General features: G+C 41.8%; 1 protein-coding gene and 1 long non-coding RNA gene across 6 annotated transcripts in view; both read right to left on the bottom strand.

Annotated features, from left to right (window-relative positions):
• GADL1 (glutamate decarboxylase like 1) overlaps positions 1-23,626 on the bottom strand; it is a 184,277-nt gene that overhangs the window by 106,083 nt on the left and 54,568 nt on the right. The window contains exon 1 of one of the 5 annotated variants that reach the window (XM_053263604.1): positions 22,387-22,652. The exons of 2 other annotated variants lie outside the window; for them this stretch is intronic. In XM_053263604.1, the coding sequence (XP_053119579.1) occupies positions 22,387-22,438 (52 nt within the window). In that variant the 5' untranslated portion in view covers positions 22,439-22,652. Of the gene's footprint in view, positions 1-21,996; positions 22,330-22,386; positions 22,653-23,626 lie in introns of those variants that run through there. 2 more of the 5 variants (XM_053263605.1, XM_053263608.1) reach the window with 2 other exon arrangements.
• Positions 11,415-16,278, bottom strand: LOC128330540 (uncharacterized). The gene is made up of 2 exons (XR_008310138.1): positions 12,382-16,278; positions 11,415-11,810 (listed from the first exon to the last, which is right to left on the bottom strand). It is a non-coding gene; the product is annotated as an uncharacterized LOC128330540 (long non-coding RNA).

Below are 23,626 nucleotides of genomic sequence, written 5' to 3'. Positions count from 1 at the left end.
TATAGCATGAGACTGCTGGAGGGAAGGCTTCCAGCACTTCCAGGGCTGTTTCTGTCACTGCCTGACACCAGTGTGGCATTAAATTGTTTCAAGCAAGTAAAATTAAAAAGGACATCCATGCTGCAACCACTGCTAAGCCCACCCACTACCCAAAGCTATGAGAAATTCTGTCAAAAACCCCGGTTCACCCCAAGCCCCCACCATTCCTTCTCCACAAATGAATTTTTTTCTGGCATCATTACAGAAAATTGCTCAGAGCAGCACTAGTCTGAACCAGGCCCAAGACAAAATGCCTTCTGGGGGCGGGGGGGGGATTACTAGGGCCAAAAATCATAAGCAAGGGAGTGGAGGTGACCCTGTTGAAGTTGCAGAGCTTTCATGAGGATGATTAACCTTCCCAACTACAAACCAGCACCTGCTCCCCACACCTACAGACAATGTTGATACTCCTTCCATCTATTTTGCATCTTCTCAACCACTCTAATCTTTGTGAATTAAAAATCTGATCTGAAGAAAGAGGACTGAGAAAAAGTATGAAAAAAATAAACACTGTCATGCCATATTTTATGCACAGCTCAGAAATCTCTGTGCAGATGTGTTTTAGTATTGGGGTATATAAATCATAATGAGAATAACAGAGTCAAAATGCAGAAGACTATCATTTATTTTCCATCTCCAGCTCTTGCTTAGAACATTTTTTAATCCACTTATAAATCACAGCCCAATAATACAATTACACCAGTTGTGTAGCCACAGAATATGACGACAGCACCACAGATGATCAGACAGCCATAGCACCCAACCAAGAGAATCAATCATGCCCCAGGGGGAAATATATATACACATCTCCACATGCACTGTCAGAAGCTAGTCTCTGAAAGTTATGTGGGTTGGCAGAGATTAGCTGAAGCATCTACAGATCTGGACTACAAGGATGCAACATTCCCATATGGCAATTTCTCGAAGCACCTTTACAATTTGAAGTGTGCATTCTGAGAACAGCGAGATTCAATTTACAAGATTAAATTTCCATGTGAAAAAAGTGAGGCAAATTGATCGGTGAGCAGTGTTTGACATTGGCCAGCTTCAGGCATAATGTGGCACCTCAGGTTTGCACTAAGTGCTACAGCCCCAGGAGTGGACACCAGCCCTAATTCTGATCTAGGTTCCAATATGCAGAGATTGGTCATATCGTATTAGCCCACCGATCTTGGCACATCCTGTCCTACTTGGTGCAGGGAATTTGACATCAGTCCCTCTAAGTCAGTGATTCTCAAACTTGGGTCCTCAGGTGTTATTGGACTTCAACTCCCATAATCCCCAACCAAAGGGCACTGAGGCTGGGGATTATGGGAGTTGAAGTCCAATAACACCTGAGGACCCAAGTTTGAGAATCCCTGCTCTAAGTTATAAATGGCAGGTTTCCTGCAGCAAGTAGGGCAGAATAAGCTGAGATTGGTGAGTTTGAACAACATGGCCAATCTCGGCATATCTGAACCTACACTGGAAGTAGGGGTGGTTCTTACAGGGCATATTCACAAAGTGCATTTTGTGGGCACAAATTTCAAGTATATGCCTCTAAGCTTGTTACAACAATTATCACCCAACAAAAGCCCTCTAAATCTGTGGGCATGGCTTACTGACTCTGTTTATATTACTTGTGCATTGAATGTGAACATCCAAACATGCACATTTGGATTTGTTCCCCCTACCTTTGTCAAGCATCTAGCAGCAATATAGATGCCTGTCTCAGTATCTATAAAATAGATGTGTGCTGCAAAAAGAATGTTTAGTTTGAGGTTTCATAGTCAAAACAGAGGAAGAGGTCAGAGGTAATTTAATACTAGGTGAACCCGCACAGATCATCTATCCGTGTGCTAGGACTTTGTTGCTCTCCTTGTTGCCACCCCCACCACAGCCCCTGCTTTATTGCTCAGCATCAGCCACCCACTCTCATTTACCCCCTCCCCACCACTCGCTCACTAACTTCCTCCTCGCCACTCGCTCACTCCCTGCTTGCTCTCTCATCCCCTCCCTGCCACATGCTCGCTCACTAGCTTGCCCTTTCCCTGCTGCTCACTCACTCGCTTGCCTGCTCCCCACTGCTTACTCACTCACTCACTCACTCCTCTGCATATAGAATCCTCATTGCTCAATCACCACAGTGCTTCTGTTCCATTACCTCTGACTGGTAAAGCACTGTGTGGGTGGGGGTTGCCACATACGACCTTAGCGTATTATATATAGATACTAGCCGACCCGCACAGAGCATCTGTGCACTTTTGGGGGGCCTGCTGTTCCCCCCTCCTGCCCTACTCTCTATTGCCACCTCCCACCTGCCCCGCTCTCTCTTGTCCCCCTCCCTCCTGCCCCACTCTCTCTTGCCCCCCTCCCCCCACAGCCAGGTCCTTCTTACCAGGGCGGCGGTGGGCCAAAAGGTTTCCCTCCCATACTGGCCTCCGATGCCTCCTGCCTCTGGCAGCCAGTCCTGGCCAGGCAACCGCCTCTTCCATATCTTAGGATTGCCCGGCCAGGCTGTCCTGCCGCCTCCGTCTCCCGCTTGGTCGGGCGGCCGCCGTTGCCGCCTCTGATACCTGGGACGGCCTGGCCTGGCCAGGCCAGGCCGTCCAGCAGCCTCCACCTCCCACTTGCTCAGGCTGCAGCTGCCGCCGCTCATACCTGTCATGGCCAGGCCGTCCTGCCACCTCCCACCTGGTCAGGGGGCCACCGCCTCCCAGCAGCCAGCTGAGGCCACTCTGGCCATTTTGCTTGTGGCCCGTCCCCACCGCCACCATTTTTTCTGTCCCCTCAACTCTTGCTGGGCCCAGGAACTCTCGCAATGTCTCGTGAGAGTTCCGCCGCCAAATCCTGGGCACGCATGTCCCAAGAGAATTAAATATATAGATATGTGGGGAAAGAGGACAGAGAGGGATAGGAGCTTGACAGGACTAGGGCTGTTCACACCATTTTAAACTGAGGACAAACATCCTACCCAGCTTTAGGAGCTGTGTGCACTCCCAATTTTCAATTGTGTATGAGCAAACAATTAGGTAGTGGGAGCGAGGAGTGATCACATGTGAGAGAGTAGCTGGGTAGGATAGCACTGTCCTACCTGGCTCTCATACCCAGAATTGTATCAAAGTAAGAGAAAAAGCCATCCTATCCAGCTCCTTTTTCTCACACACTCACTCCCCTCTCCTCCTACCAAGCTGTTTGCTTGTATTGTACATGATCAAAAATCAGAAGCGCACACAAGTGTCCTGCCCAGTTTTCAGTCATGTGAGCAGTCCTACTGTATCACAGTGTAGAGCACCAAACCCCACTCTTTTTAGGTATTAGTATATAAATTGCAATCTGATATAAGGCAGCTCAGGAAATCAATAACTGAAATAGCATTAGAACAAATATTTAGAGCATCAGTATTTCTTAAAAGATCTCTGTCATACATTACTTATTCAGTATAACAGCTGGCAGGAATAGACAATGCTTCCAAACAGAACTTCTGCCGTATCAAATTATATTTTAAAGATGAATCACAATAATTTTGAGTTGAATATTGGTTTGTTGATGTCGTACAGTGAAGTGTATTAAAAACTAACCCACACTACATTATGTCATTATTTATGAATGACAAGGAATTCACTTTTCATACCGATTGTATGTAATCATCACTCTGTGGATGGGCACTATTAAAATAATGGTCAGTCCAGAGATGAAGCAAATGCATTTCTTTCTAGTAAAGCCTGGGGGGGTGGGGAATTTGCCAAGGAACAAAGTAAAATGAAAGTGTTTATTGAAATTGTCCTACATGGTCAGGATATTGCAATAATAGCCATAACTCCAAGTATGAAGAAAGAGCACATGTACAAGTTCTTTCTGCAATCTGCTACTTCAGGCTACTGGTGACTATATATTTGAATACTCCACCATGTTAAAAAACAACAACCCTGCATATTAATGATAAGTTAGCATATCAGGGAGAAGAGTTTCATGCCAAAGTTCATCCTGATCTACTAGCTTTCCATTGGTAGGGAGTTGAGCCCAGCTTGAAAAGGACAAATTTTAAAATGGCAAATAAAAGTATGCAGTCTGATATAGTATGTGTGTATTTATTTATTTATTTATTTATTTTAAAAAAACATGTTTGTGAACCACCACCACCACCACCAGGGTCAAGGGGGTGCTGGACTGAACTGGTCCAGTCAGGTTTGAGTCCGATTCGGACTCGAAACGAACCGGGCCAGCCAGTTCCATGCACATCCCTATAAGCCACCTTATATACAATTGTAAAGTGTGGGCTATAAATAATTAGAACAATAAATAATGTTCCTCTCTTTTCTCAACTTATGGGACCCAAGCCAACCCATGAAAAAAAATGATGTGGCTGTAATGGAATGTATTACCCAGATGGTTGTCAACTTTCTAACTGTCTACAGACAGCTTGGGCTCAAGATTAATATGCACACTTTGCCAACCTCCTGTAGTAGTAGTACTGAGTGTTGGACTAGGACCAGGGTGACCCAAATTCAAATCCCTATTCAGCCTTGAATCTTACTGGGTGACTCTGAGCCAGTCACTTCTCTCTCAGCCCAAGCTACTTCAGAGGGTTGTTTTGAGGATGAATTTAACCACGTACTGGGCTCCCTGGAGGAAGAGCAAGATCTAAATGTAAAAATAAACGCAATTTTTCAGGGACTGTGTGGCAGGAAGTGAGGCTGTGGAGCACCTTTGCCCTTTAGATTCTAGCCTCTGTCTTTATTTGTGGGCATCTGATACTTTCTAGTGACCCCATCTGGGATATCACAGGTAGATTAAAATGCAATAATCAGGCACCTAAGGCTGGTGCTCTCTTGCTCTCAGTCTGAGAGTGGAGGGGGGGCATGTAAATATGACAAGAAGAAAAAATTGGAGAAATGTGTACATAGCCCTGAGACATGATAGACGTATGCCTGTTGAGCACACCATTCCAATTACATGTGCATCAGAGTGCAAATTTGTAGAATGATTTTTAGTTCTACACTAAAAATCCAATGCTCTTTAACATCTACATGAAACCACTGGGAGAGATCATCAGGAGGTTTGGTGCAGGGTGTTATCAATATGCTGATGACACTCAAATCTATTTCTCCATGTCGACTGCATCCGGAAATGGCATATCTTCCCTAAAGGCCTGCTTGGAGGCAGTAATGGGCTAGATGAGGGATAACAAACAAACTGAAGTTAAATCCAAATAAGATGGAGGTACTAACCGTGGGCGGTCAGGACCTGAGAGATGGTTTAGATCTGCCTGTTCTGGATGGGGTTACACACACACACACACACACACACACACACACACACACACACACCCCAAAAGATCACGTACATTAGTTGGGAGTGCTCCTGGACCCAAAGCTCTCCCTGGTTTCTCAGGTTGAGGCAGTGGCCAAGAGCACTTTTTATCAGCTTCAACTGATACATCAGCAACATCCGTTTCTAGAGGTAAATGAATTTAAAACCATGGTGCATAAGCTGGTAACCTCCAGCCTTGACTACGGTAATGCACTCTACATGGGGCTGCCTTTGTACGTAGTCTGGAAACTACAATTGGTACAGAATGCGGCAGTCAGATTGGTTCCTGAGACAGCATGCAGGGACCCTATAACACCAGTTTTGAAAGAACTGCATTGGCTGCTGATATGTTTCTGGGTGAAATACAAAGTGCTGGTTGTCACCAATAAAGCCCTTAATGGCTTGGGTCCAGGCTATTTAAGAGAGCATCTCCTTTGTCATGAACCCTGCCACCTGTTACGATCTTCTGGAGAGGTCAGGTTACGGTTGCCACCAGCTCGTCTGATGGCGACTCAGGACCAGGCTCTCTCTGTGTCTGCCCCAGGGCTTTGGAATATACTCACTGCTGAAATAAGAGCACCTCCTTCTCTGTTTGTTTCCAGGGAGACCCTCAAGACTCTCCTATTCTTACAAGCCTTTTTAAACCATTTTAATTTGTTTTAATAACTGTTTTATACTATTTTAATCTGTGTTTATTTTTTAATATCAAGTTTCGTACACCACCTAGAGATGTACATATCAAGCAGTATGGAAATATGATAAACAAACAAACTTTATTGGTTCACTGGGCCCTAGAAACTGAAACTGCAAGCTGCTACCTTCAAGATCTACAGTTCAGCAATTCTTTATTCCTGCTCCCCCACCTCATAATATATTTGTGATTTGAATTCTGGAATGAGGGGACAAAATGATCCTAACCATGCTGCCATAAGGATTTCTCACTACTATGAAATCCTTAGATAGGCCTCCGGAAACATCTGTAAGTAAAGAACAGCTCAAAAGCAATGTAAGAGAACAATTTCCACCCTATCTATCCAGTAAGTATATAAGAACATAACGGCCCTAATGGATCAGGCCCAAGGCTTATCTAGTCCAACATCCTGCTTCACACAGGGGCCTACCATGTGCCTCGGAGAAGCCCACAGGAAAGAGGTGAGGGCATGCCCTCTCTCTTGCTGGTGCTCCCCTGCAACTGGTATTTAGAGGCATCTTGCCTCCGAGGCTGGAGGTGGCCTATGTTGGCTTTAGGAAGGCCAACTGGTCAACTTCCCCAGACCCCCCAATCTCATACATTTTTTAAAGGGGTGACAGGTTAATAGCAGCATGGGATTTAATGAGCCTTAACAAAATGTTTTTAGACTTTGTTTCTTAAAATTTGTTTTGCACTTATAAAACTCAGTGTGCATTTTCAATTCTGAAATAGAAGATAAAATATTTAACTGTAGTTACATATGAAATATTGCTTCTTAATAGTGTTTTCACAGGTAGATATCAATAGAAAACATATTCTTATGGTTATGTGTGTTTACCAGGCAGTCATGGGAATTAACTAGTTAAAAGCTGACAGCTGGAAAATTAACTAGTTAAAATAAGGTTATTCTTTTTAAAAAAAGTTTTTAAAAATTTAAAATGAAATCCAACTTTCCAAGAATTTCCCCCCAGAAATGGCAGTGGGTCAGGGGGAAGCCACTTAACCCAGCGGTGATCACCCAGATGATTGCTGGCTGGGGTTAAGCCAACCACAGGTTCACTTAACCTTGGCTAAATGCTGGGTTTAAAAGTGGGTCTTGGTGTGGGTGTAGCCCCGGGAGCAACCTCGCTCCCAGTGCTTCACACATGCAGCCTAACCCAGGCTGGTTAGGCCTAGCCTGGCTTAGCTTGTGTGTGTGAATGCCCTTAGGGAGTAGTGTGCTTTTCGATGAGACAAGTGTTAAGTCCTACAGTACAAGTCCTTAGATCATGCTGGCATTTTCTATGCACTTGAAGAAGTCAACAGTGCTATCATTTGGCTGCAGGAGAGAGGGAAGAAGCAAGCAGACATTGATCGCAGAGCGGGAGCTGTTGCGGCATGTACAGACTCCAGAAGATATGTATGAAAATAATATGGCCCTAATTTACAAGTTTATAAGGCTATCAGAGAGTTATGCCCAGTGGGATTTTTTAAAAAGCTATATTTTAGCAGCATAAGACAATTTAGGTTTTTAAAATAAAACCCACTTGCAAAAAAGTCACTTTCCCCTAAATCATGTAATTAATGTAGTTTTTGAATGTGCAAGTTATTCCCACAGAGTCAAGGTAGGGCCTGTTTGTCTCCCAGCACTTTTGTATTCTTATAGGCAACACTGTGTGTTCTCTTTCAAAGTCCTCTGAAAATTTAAAAAAAATTCCTCCAGGGAAGGCAAGGTGGTCTACAGTGGAGCGCCGCTGTTGAAATACCCTGCAGTGCTACCCTGCATATACGCTGCAGCTAGAACTTCCTAATACTTCACAAACCTCTGCTTCCTCTGATTTCCTCAGTCAGAGAACAGTGGGCAATAAACAAGTAGACTACACCCTGCTACAATGCTCCAGACAGAACTTCTTAAAGTAACCCCAAACATTGGCACTATGCGCCTCCTTAATGTACGTAAATAATTTGGCTTTAAATTTCAAGTTTATAGGGCTATCAGAAAGTTAAGCTCAGTGGGATTTTGTGATAAAAATATTTTCAGAATTCTGCACACTTTTAGGTTAGACAGTTTTCTTAAAAACAGTCATTTCATATTAAAATACACACAGCATGCTATTTATTTATTGAAATAAATGGGTGTTTTTGAAATGTCTGTCAAAAGTGCCTCTTTGCAAGGCATAAGAAAGGCCCTTTTGAGTTCTGTTCCCGAGGCAGCCTAGTCTTCAAAGCCACCATTCCCCGCTCCATGCTGCAAAGCTCTATAGCCTTCTGCACATGTTTAGACTTTCCCTATATGAAATTCCAGATTATCCAATACTTGATCCAAAAAGAAAATTTTCACAAAGAATTATGCTATGATGGGTGAAACAGTTGCTCACTTAGGTGACAGATTTAGGCAAATGGTGCAGTTTTAAGGACAAGTGTGGAGTCATGTTTGATGCTAAATATGAAAGTTCAACTAAAATGGAAGACATGGTCTTGAAAAGGACTGCAGAAATGTACGTATCTTTGCACCTTTAGGGAGACATTTATTCTACAGAGTTGTTGAGATCAAATGTTTTTTCAATTTGTTCGTAAGTATTATTAGAGATATTTACCCCAATTTATGTGTAGTATTTAGCATTATTCTCACTACACCTGTAACTGTTTTGTCTGGTGAATACGAACATAACAAATAAGTTACATAACAAAACAAACATACCACTTTTCAACAAAAGTTCCCAAAGTGGTTTACATAGATAAAAATAAATTTAGAAAATGGTGTGGGTCATTTTCAAAATTGAAACTGATTTTAAAAATCCTGTGCTCTTCTCTGTCACAAGAATACCTAGTAGGATTAGCACTACTTGCAGTTGAACATAAAATTGGGAGAAGTTTGGATTACAGTGATTTGCTTGAGAATTTTGCTACCAAGGCAACTCAAAAATTTCATTTCATTAAACAAGGTACAGTACTACAGAACCGACTCAAATGATTAAATCAATGTGCTATGATTTATCAGTGAACTGGCTATCAACTGATCAGATATCATACAATATGGGGTGGGGTTCTTTTTTGCCTGTTTATGTAACAGCATTTTTCTTTTTGTTTATGACTTGTATTTACAGTGCAGTGTTGATATAAGGAATTCAGTTAAGTAATATTCACCACTCCAGTTCAAACAATTTGTTCTATTAAGAACTAGTCTGTCTACTTTCCTTTCACGATCCTTACAACTGGATTAAAAAGAGCTTTGGGTGTTTTAGTAAGCCACTGCAAGAAGGAACAATTAGTAATAAATTATTCTAAGTCAAAAATTCTTCGCTTTAGTTCTAAACATCAGAATTTTAACTGGTCAATTGAAGATCACAATGTAGACCAAGTAAAGCAAATCAAATACTTTGGGATAGTGTTTCAATTCAACGGCTATAAAACGGGCCATATTAGATCGGTAGTTGATACGGCCAAACGCAGTATTATAGCCATTCTGAAATTCTTCTGGTCCCAAGGAGGGAACTACATTCCTGCTGCCATTAAACTTTATAAGGCCAAAGTGATTCCCCAACTCCTTTACGGGACACAATTGGGACCGTACACCAACTTTAAAGATTTGGAAAAATTCAAACCAGTTTTTTAAGAACTATATTTGGTGTACCCAACTGCGTTTCCAATTCGGTGATACACATGGAGGCAGGCATACTGAAATTGGAAACCAGGGCTTGGCTCCTCAGGATATTTTATTGGCTTAAACTTCATCTGCATCCGTCAGGGCTAATTTCAAAGCTTCTTGCGGCTGAGCCTCGGGCATCTTGGTCTAACAAAACAATAGATAAACTTTGCCAATGTGGCCTATCACCCACTCTATTATTAGAGAGCGGTGAGAACACAGCCCGCAGTCTAGTACGACAGAGATTGGTCGATATAGACATCCAGGAAGAGAAGTCTTGTTTACCATCTTTTTATAAACAAGTATATGCTAAGACGGATCTTGTTCCAGCAATGTATTTATTTACGATCACTTTGAGTAAATTTAGATGGGCCTTCTCCAGGGCTAGGTTCAATGATTTCCCATCTGCACTGCTGTATGGGAGGTATTTGAAGCTATTATATGAAGAACGGAAATGCCCCTGTGGAGAGGCAATTGAAACCATGGCCCACATACTTTTGAAGTGCTCAATATATCAAAACTTGAGATCTCAATTAATCAGCCCACTGTTAAATGATATGAGGGAACAACCTAAGGATGTTGTTGTTGCATATTTATTAGCAGATAATAATGCAACTATTTCATACGTTGTGGCTAAATTCTGTTATGTGGTCACCAGATTAAGAACTTCAAAAGAATAGAATGCAACTTTGGGTTCCTTACTGTTAATTTTAAATTATGCCTATACACTTACGCCTTATCAATGCTGTTATTTTATTTTTACGTGTAATTATTATTAATCAAAAGCTGCTAGCCATTTATGTGTAACTGACTTTCTATTAATATTTTTCCTTTTAATTATGTAAAGATTTTTATTTCTTTTTTTGGTCAAAGACCGTAAATAAAGTAGGATGATGATGATTAAATTTGGTCCAAATTGGTTAGGCAGTTCACAAGTTAGACCACTTGTGCCTCAAATGTTCATGCATCCGTTATCTTCAATTGGGGTGGAAGACATCACAAACTATGTGTTCGAGATGTCCCTACAACTGCACCAAATTTGGTTCAAATTGGTTCTCACTTGCACCTCAAACAGTCATGTGTCCACCATCTTGAATCAGGGCGGATGAGAGCATTGCAAATTATGTCCTTGAGCTGTCCCTATCCCTATACCTATGGTATATAGGTATATACCTATATACCATACTGGGTGGATGACATCATAATAAACTATGACGTTGAGGTGTCCCTACAACTGCACTCAATTTGGTTCATATTGGTCCAGGCATTGTGAAGTTGATGGGGGAGGGGCGCACACACGGACACACAAACAGAATGCCAGGCGATCTTGTAAGCCTACTGGAAAGTAGAGTAATAAAAATTAACCACAATGAATGTATTATCATACATTTATCACTACTTTCATAGGAACATAGAAAGCTGCCATGTACTGAGTCAGACCATAGGTCCATCTAGCTCAGTATTGTCTTCCCAGACTAGCAGCGGCTTCTCCAAGGTTGCAGGCAGGAATCTCTCTCAGTCCTATCTTGATTGCAGCTTCATGTATGAAGTGATTTTTTAAAAAATGCCTGACTTCCTTTCACACCTTTAAGGGACCCCAAATGACTCTCTTGCCAGGGCCCCCAATCCCCTAGAGCTACTGCTGCCAGTTCTCCGCCTTTTTTTGGGGGGGGGCATTCTTTAACTACCCCTTGAGTTAAGAACTGCAAGAAATAAGGACACACTTTAAAATGGCAAATAGTAGGGAGCAGGCACAAACAAATGAGGAATTTCCATTGTTTCCATTTATTTCCTTTTTAAAAACAGTCTTGTATTCAGGTTTTTTATTGCAAATTTGTGCCACATTTCTTTGCTGACAGAACGATTCTAAGTATTAATGGAAGGGTGATTAACTTTTAGCATATAGTTACCACAATGCTGCAAATTTTCAGTCTGTGTCTACAAATTCATGTTACACAGATTTGCTGAAGACAGCTAAATAAATCAGGGATTAGATTTTCTGTGTCTCCACTACACACGAGTTCATCCTGGTCCTCAGGAAAACAGAAATTAAGCAAATCTCCTTTAGTACCATTGCTCAAGGAAGTATTTCCCCTCATGCAGTTGCAGGAAAGTGCTCACTTTTGCTGAAATGCTTCCCGTTGTGAATTTGCTGCTGGAGAACTTCACAGAGGTGATCACATCCAAGAAAGGTTCCATGTACAAAGAACAAGAGCAATTAACAATTAACAGTCATTACTTTACTTGTTTATTTCAGCCAACGTATCTATTCTGGAACAAGGCCATACCTGTATCATCCTCATGTGGAATTATTTGAGAGAGGCTCAGATTTTCAAGAATAGCCACAACTCAAATTAAGCAGCCTTTGGGGGCCAGTTTATAGGTGGTACATCCAATTAAGCAATTAAGAATGTGGGTGTGCATGTCTCACTTCCACTCCCTCTCCCAGTGCGCCTTTCCACTTTTTAAATCATGCATAAGCACACAATTATGAATACATTAAAGTAGTATTTAATTTATGTATGATTGGGTGGTTTGGACATACCATCTCTCCATCCCACAATTATGAAATGTGGAAAGGCACACCAGAGATTAGGGAGCAGGACATTCTTAATCATGTGTGGGTGGGGCCCTCTTCCTACTCATTCAAATAAGCCAAACTGAATGATAGTAATGCTTGCTTTCTATCCTCAGGATTGAATGGTGGAAACGACAGAAATACACAAAAGTATACCGAGTCAGCACATGTTTCATCCTCTTCAAAGACTTGTCAATTTTTCTGTTTCAGAAGTTTTCAAGAGAGAAAAACTACACTTAATACATGTAACATTAGATTACAAGATGCATAAAACAAGTTCTGGTGAGATCATTCTATTGTATATTTTGCTACATAATAAAACCCAATTTATAAACTGTGAAAGAGAAGAAGATAAAAATATTAAAACATTGCTTAGCTAAGTAATAAAACTAGTACTGTACATATTTTCCTGTTTTTATTCAACTATTTCTATACTACAAGATAATTCAGATTAAAAATCACACAAGTAATAAATAGCATCAGCAGCTACAAATGATCTTCCGTATCCCATAATTAAAATCAAATAAAAGTTTTAAATAAGCAACCACAATATTGTGAGACAGGAGTTCAACATGATAATTTTCTTAACCTTAAAGGCATGGTTCCCTGACCCCGTTTCTTACTTTCTAGGCTCATGTAGCTATCTGCATGACTGCAAGGTGCAGTCACAGGAGAGGGTGTTTGGTATATTCTAAGAAACACCCTTTGTTTAAATGGATCAATGACGGTCCTCAGAAGGCTCTCCCAGCCCTACATGGAGATAGCAGAGACTGAACATGGGAACTTCTGCATTCAAAGCAGATACTTTACCACTGTCCCACAGCCCCATCCCCTGGTCAGCAATTTGGTATGAGCCAAGTCTGTACCTTAGAACATTCCCCAGGATCCTCCACAACACACAGGAGTTTTACAGCAGATGTGCCAAGGATTTTTTTTTTCAATGAACTGGTTCAGACAATCACCTAAACCAAGGTTTATCTTAGCATGAATAAGGACATGCACGAACTGGTTCGGAGGTCCTTTTCTGGACCTCCGAACCAGTCTGGTGGTCGAGCCGGTTCAGCAGCGGGGGGGTTATCTTTAAGGAGCAGGGAGGGTGCTCTTACCCCTCCCCCACCAGTACCGTGTCCAAAATCGCTGCACAGGGCAGTAATATATCCTCTTGCCGCACCAGTCAGCATCAGACCACAAATGAATTTCCTGTTTAAGTTTTAGATCAGGATGGGCATTGTACAATATGTGTGGTGCACTTGGCCCACCAAATCCTCTACCCAAAATCCTCTACTCATTCAGGGGAGAGCCTTTCTGCAGCAGAGACCTTGGCAGCTCTTTTCATGCCCATCCGTGCTTTAGATTACTCTTAAATTAAATATTGGAGTTTTATGCACTTCAAGTTTAAATGTAAGTTTTTAACAAGACACAAATCCTATGCAAAAAGAAAAATTTAGCTTGGATTACTTAAGGCAGAAAAATGCTGGCACATAATATATAGCCAGACTAATAAGCATGAAAAATTGAATTAATATGCAATAAGTATTCCAAATGCATTAATGTGATAGCAATTTTAGAAGTTTAATTGACAAGATAGTTTAATGAAGTAGACAATGTTAATTTGTCATTCATCATAAGTCACACTAAACCCCAACTTGCTAACTAGTGACTAAATGCTTAGAAAAATGTGAAATGAAGTTGGATTGCTTTACCTTGAAAAACCACTATACACTCCCATGATTTCATCAACTTCCTTGTCCAGTGATCAATGGATATTAACAAAATGGGATCATAATCTAGACATCTTAGGGCAGACCTGCACAACTTGTAACTCTCAAAGTCAAAAGCCATGTATAGTCAAAGCCATCAGCCATGCATAGTGCAGGGACTTAACAAGCCCATCTTTTTGTCATCTCAGGCATGCACCACCAACAAAAAGATTTAGCGAGCCCCATGTGAGTCATGTTAGATTAGGCAGGTCACCGTTCTGCAAGCCTGTTTCACAGCTTTATAGATGCTACATTCATGGCACTGGTTATCACAGTTCAGAAAAAAAATCTTAGTTCTCCATAGCTCTGGTCAGCAACTAATTTTTACCGAATGTCATTTTAAGGAGGAGATGAAGGTTATAGCCCCATTCCTTCACACATCTCTTTTGCCTGTGTTAGCAACTAGAAGGGTCATCTGGTATTTATTCCTCAGGGTGCCCAATTTGTGGTTCCCCATCATAATGCAATCACACATTATGCCATCCATGCTAAAGATCATGGCTTAAATTGCTTCTAGCCCTGTGGGATTGGTCCATTCACTATTCAGCAGAGAAAACTCATTTATTTCTGTTATTGATATCCTGCATGGCTATCCCTGGCTGTCATATTATGAAGTGAAACAATGGTTTCAGAGACCCACCAGGATCATTGTACATGGGAAAGCCAGACCCCAGCAGGGCTGTGCAATAGGGCACTTGCAAAACTCCTTAAAAGAGTACATGGGCACTTCTGCAGCACTATTTCCATTAGAAACAATGGAAGCAGCAACAAAGTGCCCGTGCACAACAGTTTAAAGAGTTTTGCAACTGCCCTGTTGCACCACCACACCAGGGCTGGTTTTCCCATGTACAGCAGCCCTGACAGGTCCCCAGTAACAATGTTTTACAGAGCAGCATGCCGACCAATGGGAAATACAAGGTATTCCTGCTAACTGAGCAAAAAGACACCTTTTAAAGTAGAGATTCTCTTATATTTAGAAGGGGCAGAGCAATTGGTCCTATCCAACCCAAGCACAGCATCCCCCAAGCCAGTGGCTGTTGCTGGTATTTGCCTTATTTCTTTTTAGATTGTGAGCCCTTTGGGGACAGGGAACCATCTTGTCTTATGTATTTATTTTTCTATCAATCAATCATCTTTATTATGGTCCAAGACCAGTTTTTCTATGTAAGCCACTTTGAGAACTTTGGTTGAAGAGCAGTATATAAATATCCAGAGTAGTTATGTGGTACAGAGCCCTGAATCAAAGCAGATTTCCAGTATATTATAGTCCAAGGTTCCCAGACACTTCATAATTCGCAAATGGAAGTCACTACATGACAAAACTTCACCAATCTGTGTAATACCCATCTAGCCCAAAGATTACTCCAGATTACTTCAAGTAAGCATTTGTCCTATGAATTATACTTAGGGGGTGGGAAGAACAGCAGGACCAAGCACTCTAGAGACTTATGCCCACCAATTTGTCCCTTAGAAATGAATAACTGCATCTCAGACTACAGTAGCATCTCTGCAGGAAGACATGGAGTAAATCCCTGTTATGCTTGCATCTATATTAAGCATACATAGAAAAGGTCACTTTTATAACCTGATCCACATTTGCCCTTAAGTATGAGCTCCAAGCATGAGCTTTGTGTGAATAAAATATAACTTGTCTCATGAAAGGTCTCTTGCCAAAGTCAGTTGGCAATTAGCTCTTTCACTGCAGTTAAATATGGGTACTGATTGAATTGGTGGAAGGGCTCTGCATTTGCAAGACCAAGCTTCACTGAGCAAAAAATATTAAATTTCTGCATCAGTATTGTTAACTAATGCAAGCTAGATAACCCAAATACTTTGGGCTAGGAGAAAACTCCTCTGCACAAGGAGTGCTCTTGTATGTCATTAATTTTACTGGACCTTGCATTCACAGAAGTTCCCTGGAACAGCACCTCTTTTTTTACTGCCAACATCCTATGTAGGCCTCTTTGCTTTCTGTCCTCAAAACACCCTGTAAAATAGGTTAGGTTGAGAGACAGTGGGAAGTGCAAAGTCACCCCATGAGAGATCTGAACTCAGATCTAATACTTTCTTCTACAGCACACTGGCTCTTGTCAGCTTAGACAAGCCAATGCCCAAATAAATCCAGGATCAGTGTCTACCAGGGAATCTAAGAAAGACTAAGTCTGCCTCTCCAAAATCCGATTTCCCAACTATTTTATGCTCTACAATTTTACAGAATTTTCCATCTTTCTTTTTCTCTCATGGTGAGGGAAAACAAAGAGAGAGTTGCCTTCCCCACAATGTAAGATATTAATTTCAACTCAGGCTAAAGCGTGATGCTTTCCATGACACACTGTATAGTTTAACTTAGGAAGCAATCCTTTCCTTATCCCCAATATATAACATGCCATTTTTTCTCTCCAATGAAAGTAGACACTTCAAGAGAGTAGTGTGGGGTACCAAGGCAATGGGATGAATAAGTGATACACATAGCAACTGGTCTTCACTGCTAAATACTTTTAGTAAACTTTTTTTAAAGTTCTTAAAAAGAAGCTGATATCCTGAATAATGCAGTGAGGATGTAATGGAAGCTGCATGCTCCCAGCGTCAGGCTGTTAGTGCAGACAAAGAGCTTCCCTGCAGTTGTTGCACCCATACATGAGAGGGAGTGATTTTCTGCTACCACATATGAGGGGTGTGGGTCTTAGCTGCCTCTGAAAGTGTGCTGTGCCTTCCAGAAATATGTCCCCAAGGATTGCACAGCTCTTGACATATTCTTGGAAGGCACAGAACACTTCCAGAGGCACAGAAGACTCACTCTGCTCATGTGTGCGGGTACAGCAGCAGTGAGGAAGCTGCCTCAGTAAAATTCAAATTGCCTAAAGAAGTACACAAAGTATATCCTCCTAGATCAGGCCTGCTCAACTTTGGCCCTCCTGCAGATGTTGGCCTACAACTCCCATAATCCCTGGCTATTGGCTACAGTGGCTGGGAATTATGGGAGTTGTAGTCCAAAAACAGCTGGGGGGCCTAAGTTGAGCAGGCCTGTCCTAGATGTTGTAAATGCTCAACTGAATTGTCAACAAACATGTTTTAGTGATGCACTATTATTGAGGAAATTACCAGTGAAAGAAGAATGATAGTGGGAAATTTGATCTAAATCAATGATTTTTCTCTTGAAGTGTTAAATTGCTTATTTAAATCAATCCACTCTGCTTGCTTGTGCTTTCACTCATTCATTCTAATCTAGATAATGAAAGAATATAGTAATAGGTCAGTTTCTGTGTCCATATGTTTTTGTCTCCAATATATTCTTAAGATTTAGACTGAACCAATTATGTCATCTTTTGCAACACTGTGTCAGTGAATAATAAGTGCCCCATTCTAAACAAAAATGCAGTAACTAACCATAAAATCACTTAATCCTAAACCTGTAATTGCAGGGAGATTTGATGTATCCAATGGTCTAAGTATGGACTTGAGTGTGTTATAACTTGCTACTGTGCCCTTATTTAAAATGGCAACATATTACAACCAGTGCCAAAGGATTATCCAGAACCCTGTGTGCATAACTAGGTGATGAATATTAACATTTCTAGTTTTATCCATAAAACAAAAATAAACTGTTGGCTATAAATTCTATCACCTCTGTCCTATTGGTTTGCCTAATAATAATGGCTATTATGCCACAATCTTAACTCAACCCTCCATCCCACCTCCCAATTAAATATTATGGGAAGGCTCAAAATAACTATAAAACCAGTTCCATGTAATGATCTCCCAAGGAGGTTTTAGACTTACTGGGTTATATTCAAAAAAATGTTGGTCATGACTAAACTCCATTACAATCAATGAGATACAACCTATTATTTCCAAACATCAGCACCCCGTTACATAAGACTACAGTAATAGGTTGTTTTGGAAACTAGTGAACTTTTTAATTAATTTATTTTTTAAAGATAGCATTGTGTCATTTGTCCAACAAAAAAGTAAAAATTCACTGGGGAATCCAGTCAGCTGTGTGGACAAGACAATTCAGACACCAGAAGGGCTTGAATGGGCCTACATTTTATAAGAGTCATTTGCTCCCTTTCATCTATTAACATACTGCTGACTACTAATGGAGCCTGTGAATAGGCACAGAGCCTCCACAAGTTCCCATTAAGGGGGGGGGCATCTGGGGATGTTGGTGTTGGAAGAGGTCACGCATGCCCAAAAGTATTAGTTTTGGGATGGAAGCCCAGACCTCCCCTCAATAACCAAAAACCACCCTGAAGAAACAGAGAGAACATATGTTTTGCAGCCTGGAAGGCTTAAACAAAGATTCTGAAAGGGAGTTTTTCTCCTCCTGTCAATCAACAGGGCACAGCCAACAACACTGGAAGTTTGGGAGCGGGGGGAAAAAAGGTGAGAGAAAGCATTGGGAGAAGGGGGTGAGGAAGGGAGGGAACAGGGAAAACCACTGACGAGGTGGGGGGACGACAGTTCATGTTAACAGTAACAGAAGACACATGCTAGAAAGAAAGAAAGAAAGAAAGAAAGAAAGAAAGAAAGAAAGAAAGAAAGAAAGAAAGAAAGAAAGAAAATCTTAAACACAAAAACAAATCTTAACAAAAAGAAAAACAAACATTGTGAAAGCAATAAAGCTATATTGCTTGGTATATGACAGCAAACAAGAAAACCATTCTGACCAGACCCGCCCAAGCCTACATTTGACTTTCCTGTTATCCACCAATACCCTTTTCTGTTCCTTCCTTACCAAGATAACATTGGACATTTCGAATCCAACATGAGATTTTTGTCACAAGTTCCACTTATATTTCTCCTTCAAAGAAGGAGAGCATCAAAAAGAACACCACAAAGCAGATACAGCACATCTGCACCACCTGATTCCTTCATATGCTGCTACAGGAGGACAGAACTGCAATGAATTAGGGGCATGCGGTGTCAGATATTCATAATAGGTCACATAAGAAAAATCAATCATGACTAAGTCTGATTGGATTTAATGGGACTTGACTTAGTCATGACTTGTCTTATTGATTTAAGTGGTACTTAGTCATGACTTTAGTCATCATTTGTATACAACCCACTTTTTGAAGTTCAACATTTATTAACTTACCTGCTGCATCCAGGGTGGATGCACATCCTCACTGCGAAACCATAATAATATTTATAATTCTCCAACTAGTCATAAAATATATTTATATAGTCTGTCCTCACAGAAGGAGAATACAAGATGTCAAGGACGGAAGGCAATCATTCAAGCTAGTTTGGAGTGCTGGGTACTTGTATAACCAGAACTGCTTAAGGGAATGGTGTTATACAAGACCTCAACAAATACTGTAATAGGCTGGTTCTCACAACCATTGACTGGGTAGGACAAGCATCCAACCCAGCTTTGAGAGCTGTACGCACTTCCAGGTTCTGATCACGTGTGAGTAAAAACCTAGGCAGGAAGAAGAGGAAGTGATCGTGTGGGAGCCTCATGCTGGTTAAGATTACTTTTCCTCCTAACTCATTCCTCCTAACTCCTAACAGCTAGGTACAGGTACTGGGTAGGATGGGACCATCCTACCCAGCACAAGGTTCCCATACGATCACTTCTCCCTCCTCCTACCAATGTTTTTACTTGCACACAATCAAGAATCATGAGTGTTCATAGTTGCCAAAGCTGGGTAGGACACTAGTTCTACACAGTTTATAGTCATGAGAACAAGCCTTAAATTTCACCTGGCACAGAGATTAAGCAGTTAAGATCCTGGCCTAAAAGATCTTTTATTTCATTTAAACAAAAAAAGGATGAGTCACTTATGTTATAACACCACAAAACCTATGCTTTGAACATGCCAAGATATTAACTCTTCAAATGGTAGGTCACAGCCAACATCTTTTTGTACATGGAAGAAAACTAAGATGGGGGGATTTTTTTTTAAACCAAATAAGGCCAGAATTCTTATCTAAGGGATTTATTTTTAGCACATGGAATGTGTATACAGGCGGCCCTCATTATTCACAGGGGTTCCATTCTCACCTATAGACGCAAATAATGAAAGCTATTCCCTATGGGAATCCAGGGATTAGGTTCCTGCACCTAGCCCCTGTGAGGAGGTTAACCTCTAAAGGGCTAAAAAAAGTGGGGGGGGGGAACCAGGAATAAGAAAAACAGAGTGCTGAACCTTGCTCTCTAGGTCTCCAGCAATGCCCCACAAATACCCAATTCCTCTGATTTTTTTGTGGAAAAACAAGGATTTTTTTAAGAGCTACAAAATGCCTCTGCACTGTAAAATAGCAATCGGAAATGACACCAGAAGTCATTTCTAGTCATTCAAAACCACAAATAAGTCCATTTCACCTATTTTTGTGGATAAAGAAACTGGGTCTCCAAGATCCATCTGTGGATACACAAAACCACGGTTGCTGAAACTGCGGATAACAAGGACCACCTGTACCTTGTATCCTATTGACCAGCTACAGAGCAGTCGAAGACTTGCCCCTCAAGCAACCAATATAAAGTATGCTATTTTCTGTGTATGGACATCAGATGTTACTCCAGCCTTGCAGGCCAAAATGTCACTGTAAATGTTTAAAAGAGGCATAGAAAAATAGAAAATGTATAGTATCAATGTGGTGTAGAAGCTAGAGTGCTGGACTTGGACCAGTGCATGGCCTTAGTTTGATTCCCCATGCAGCCACAATGATCACTGGGGGACCTGAGGCCTGACACTATTTCTCAGACTAGCCCACCTCACAGAGTTATGCAAGGATAAAACCAGGGGAATTTGTATACCAAACTGAGCACCTTGAAAGAATGATAGGATAATAAAGTATATGGGGATTAACTAGATTGCTAAACTGGTTGCTAAACAACAAACGGGTTGCTTTAGATTGTGAGCTCTTTTGGAACCTTTTTCTCACACTTTTTGCTCTGTAAACTGCATTGAGGACTTTTTTTTGGTTGAAAAGCAGTGTATAAGTATTTTGATAAACACCACACTAGGTGTAAAGGTTTGTATTAGTGATTTCAAAAATCTCAATTTACAAAACTGTAAATGAACAATAGAAAAGGAGAAGTATTTCTGTTCTGATAAATATTTCGTGAATTTGTATTTCTCAGCTCAGTATATTTCTAGATCTCTGAAACAGCATCTCTTTACTATCTCCAACTTCTGTAAATTTAATCTTAGCACAACTGCTGCCCAACCTTATAATGAATTAGGTAAATTTCCATGGGCCTGGACACATCTAACTTTGCACAGGGATTATAGGCCATAGGTACAGGTGTTTCTCTTTTAACTCCTTTTACTCAACAGTTTCTGTCTTTGCAAACTGTAAATAAGTTTACTTTCAGAACAGTTCCATTCCCACAACAAAACTAAGTTGGAAGGAATTTGAGGTGCATGTTCATCGCACACATTTACTTGGAATCGAGTTTCATTAAGTTCAAAATGCGCTTGCCCTGAAGGTAACAAGATTAAGATAGCTTCCCTAGCCCTATGGCTTAAATGCAAGTAATACAGATCAGCCAAGTCTGAATCAGGCCAGTCACTTATTTTCTAATACAGCAAATACTTAAATAATTTCCTCAAACACCCCCCCCCCACCTTCTTCTGGAGTACCACATTAATAACTGCAATTTCGTGTAAATATTGACTTGATTTTCTAAGTCTTAAATTTAAAAAAAAAACCCACCCTTCTAGTTAGGCAACATTACTTTAAAAAGACACATGCACTTATATTATAATTATAAACATTATTTGAAGAAGAGTGGAAGTAGACACCGAGTGTTTTTCATGTTTAAGGGTGTGCAGTTGTTTGTATGAAGTGGGTGTGGATTGCGCGTTTTTTCTCCAAACCACGTCCAGGTGCCGTCAGAAGTTAGCTAATAGTCATAACCGATAAGCATATAAAAAGCATTAGTCACTTTGCTGGTGGGGAAAGATTCCTGCCTCACCCCTCCTACTTGAGAATTCAAGGGGGGGGGCGGGGGTAGAACCTGTCCCTTCCTCCTCACCCGGCGCGTTTTGCTTACAGTAAAGCCACCGAGGATGCTGCTGACACAACAGAGGGAGAAGCCGCTTGTAAAGGCGCAGCGAGGGTCAGGTAAAGGCAGCATCAAAGCCCCGCCAAGCAAAGGAACAACTTCCCCGCTCAGGAGGAGGGCGGCTCTCCCATGAACAAAGGAGTAGCCTGGCTCATGCAAGCCTGCGTCCCAAAAGGCACCCCTCGGGAGAGGAGGCTGCCGGCTGCCTAGTCGCCAAGCAGAGACAAAGGAGAAACCGGGGCTGGGAGGCAGACAGAGAGGCGCCCGCCTCATGCATCCTGCAAAAAGGCTGGCAGGGCGCTGTTATGAAAGGAAAGCGAGAGAAGGGAGAAGAAACAGGGCGGAAAAGAAGAGCCTCTGGGCCAGTTTGCTTTTTACCCTCCTCCTCCTCCTCCTCCATCCCGCCTTCGCAGCTGGCGTTGCCGTTCATTGGTTCGTCTTCCCCCTTGGAGAGAACCGCGGTGGCCGCTCTCTTGCCGAACTCGGCCGCGTAGCTCAGGCGCTGGAGCCTTGACAAATGGCTGCAGGTGAAATTATAGCCCGGGGCTTCGCAATGCACTCCACGCAACACACGCCCCGCCGCTGGCTCCGCCCACCCGGCTCGCGGATGATAGACGAACTGGAGGAGCTGCTGCTGCTCTTGCTCCAGCGCGAGGCTGGCTATAAATACCTCACGCGACGCCGCCGTTCAACTCCTCTCTGCAGCCCTGCGGGAGGGTTGGGCTGAGAGGGGCATGAGATTCCTGCTCTGAAGAGGTGCGGGGCAATCATGAGTGGGGCCGGGCAAACTGTTGCGACGAGGAGGAAGGAGGAGTCTATCACTAAGAACTATTAACTTGTACATTTTGTTTTTGTTTTCCCCAGCACTTTTACAAACTGATCTTATGTCCTTTATTTAGAAGTAATCCCATTGAATTCAGTGCAACGGACTCCCAAATAATAGTATACATCTTCTAAAGCAGGTCACATAAATTCCAATGGGATTTCTTTTCCAGGCAGCATCCCAGTTCTGTGCAAAGAGATATGCCTTCAAGCTCATTGAAAGAAAAGGATTCAGGTGTGCCCAAAGGCCCCCGCCGAAGGATACCTGACATGGGATGGGAGAGCTGTGATCAGCACTCTCAACACTGGGACTAAGGTCCTTTTAGTCATGACTAAGAGTCTGGATGCTGCCCATTGTTTTTAAAAAACTTAAAAGTAGTCCTGAGCAGTGATGCTGTCAAGACAAGCAGCAGGGCAGTGTCTCTGCAGGGCCAGGTTTAACATCCACACCACCACAACCTGGCAATACCATTCCCCCTAGTCAAAGCTACCTCCCTTTTCACCATTTTTTTAGATAAACCCCTGCTAACTTGGCAGAGGCACCTTTTAACGTGGTGATTCTCTTTATTTAGTAGGAAGAGAGTAACTGGCCCTATCCACCCCCAGCAAAGTACCACCAGTGACTATTCCTGGTGTCTATCTGATGTTTCTGTTTAGATTGTGAGCCCTTTGGGGACAGGGAACCATCTTATTTATTTATTATTTCTCTGTGTAAACCGCCCTGAGCCATTTTTGGAAGGGCGGTATAGAAATTGAATAAATTAAAAATAATTTGTATTGGTGATGCCAACAAATT

This window comes from Hemicordylus capensis, chromosome 6, assembly GCF_027244095.1.
Source record: "Hemicordylus capensis ecotype Gifberg chromosome 6, rHemCap1.1.pri, whole genome shotgun sequence".
In the NCBI taxonomy this organism is placed as follows: Eukaryota; Metazoa; Chordata; class Lepidosauria; order Squamata; family Cordylidae; genus Hemicordylus; species Hemicordylus capensis.
Note: the sequence above shows the minus strand (reverse complement) of the source record. Positions and strands in the feature narration are given on the sequence as shown.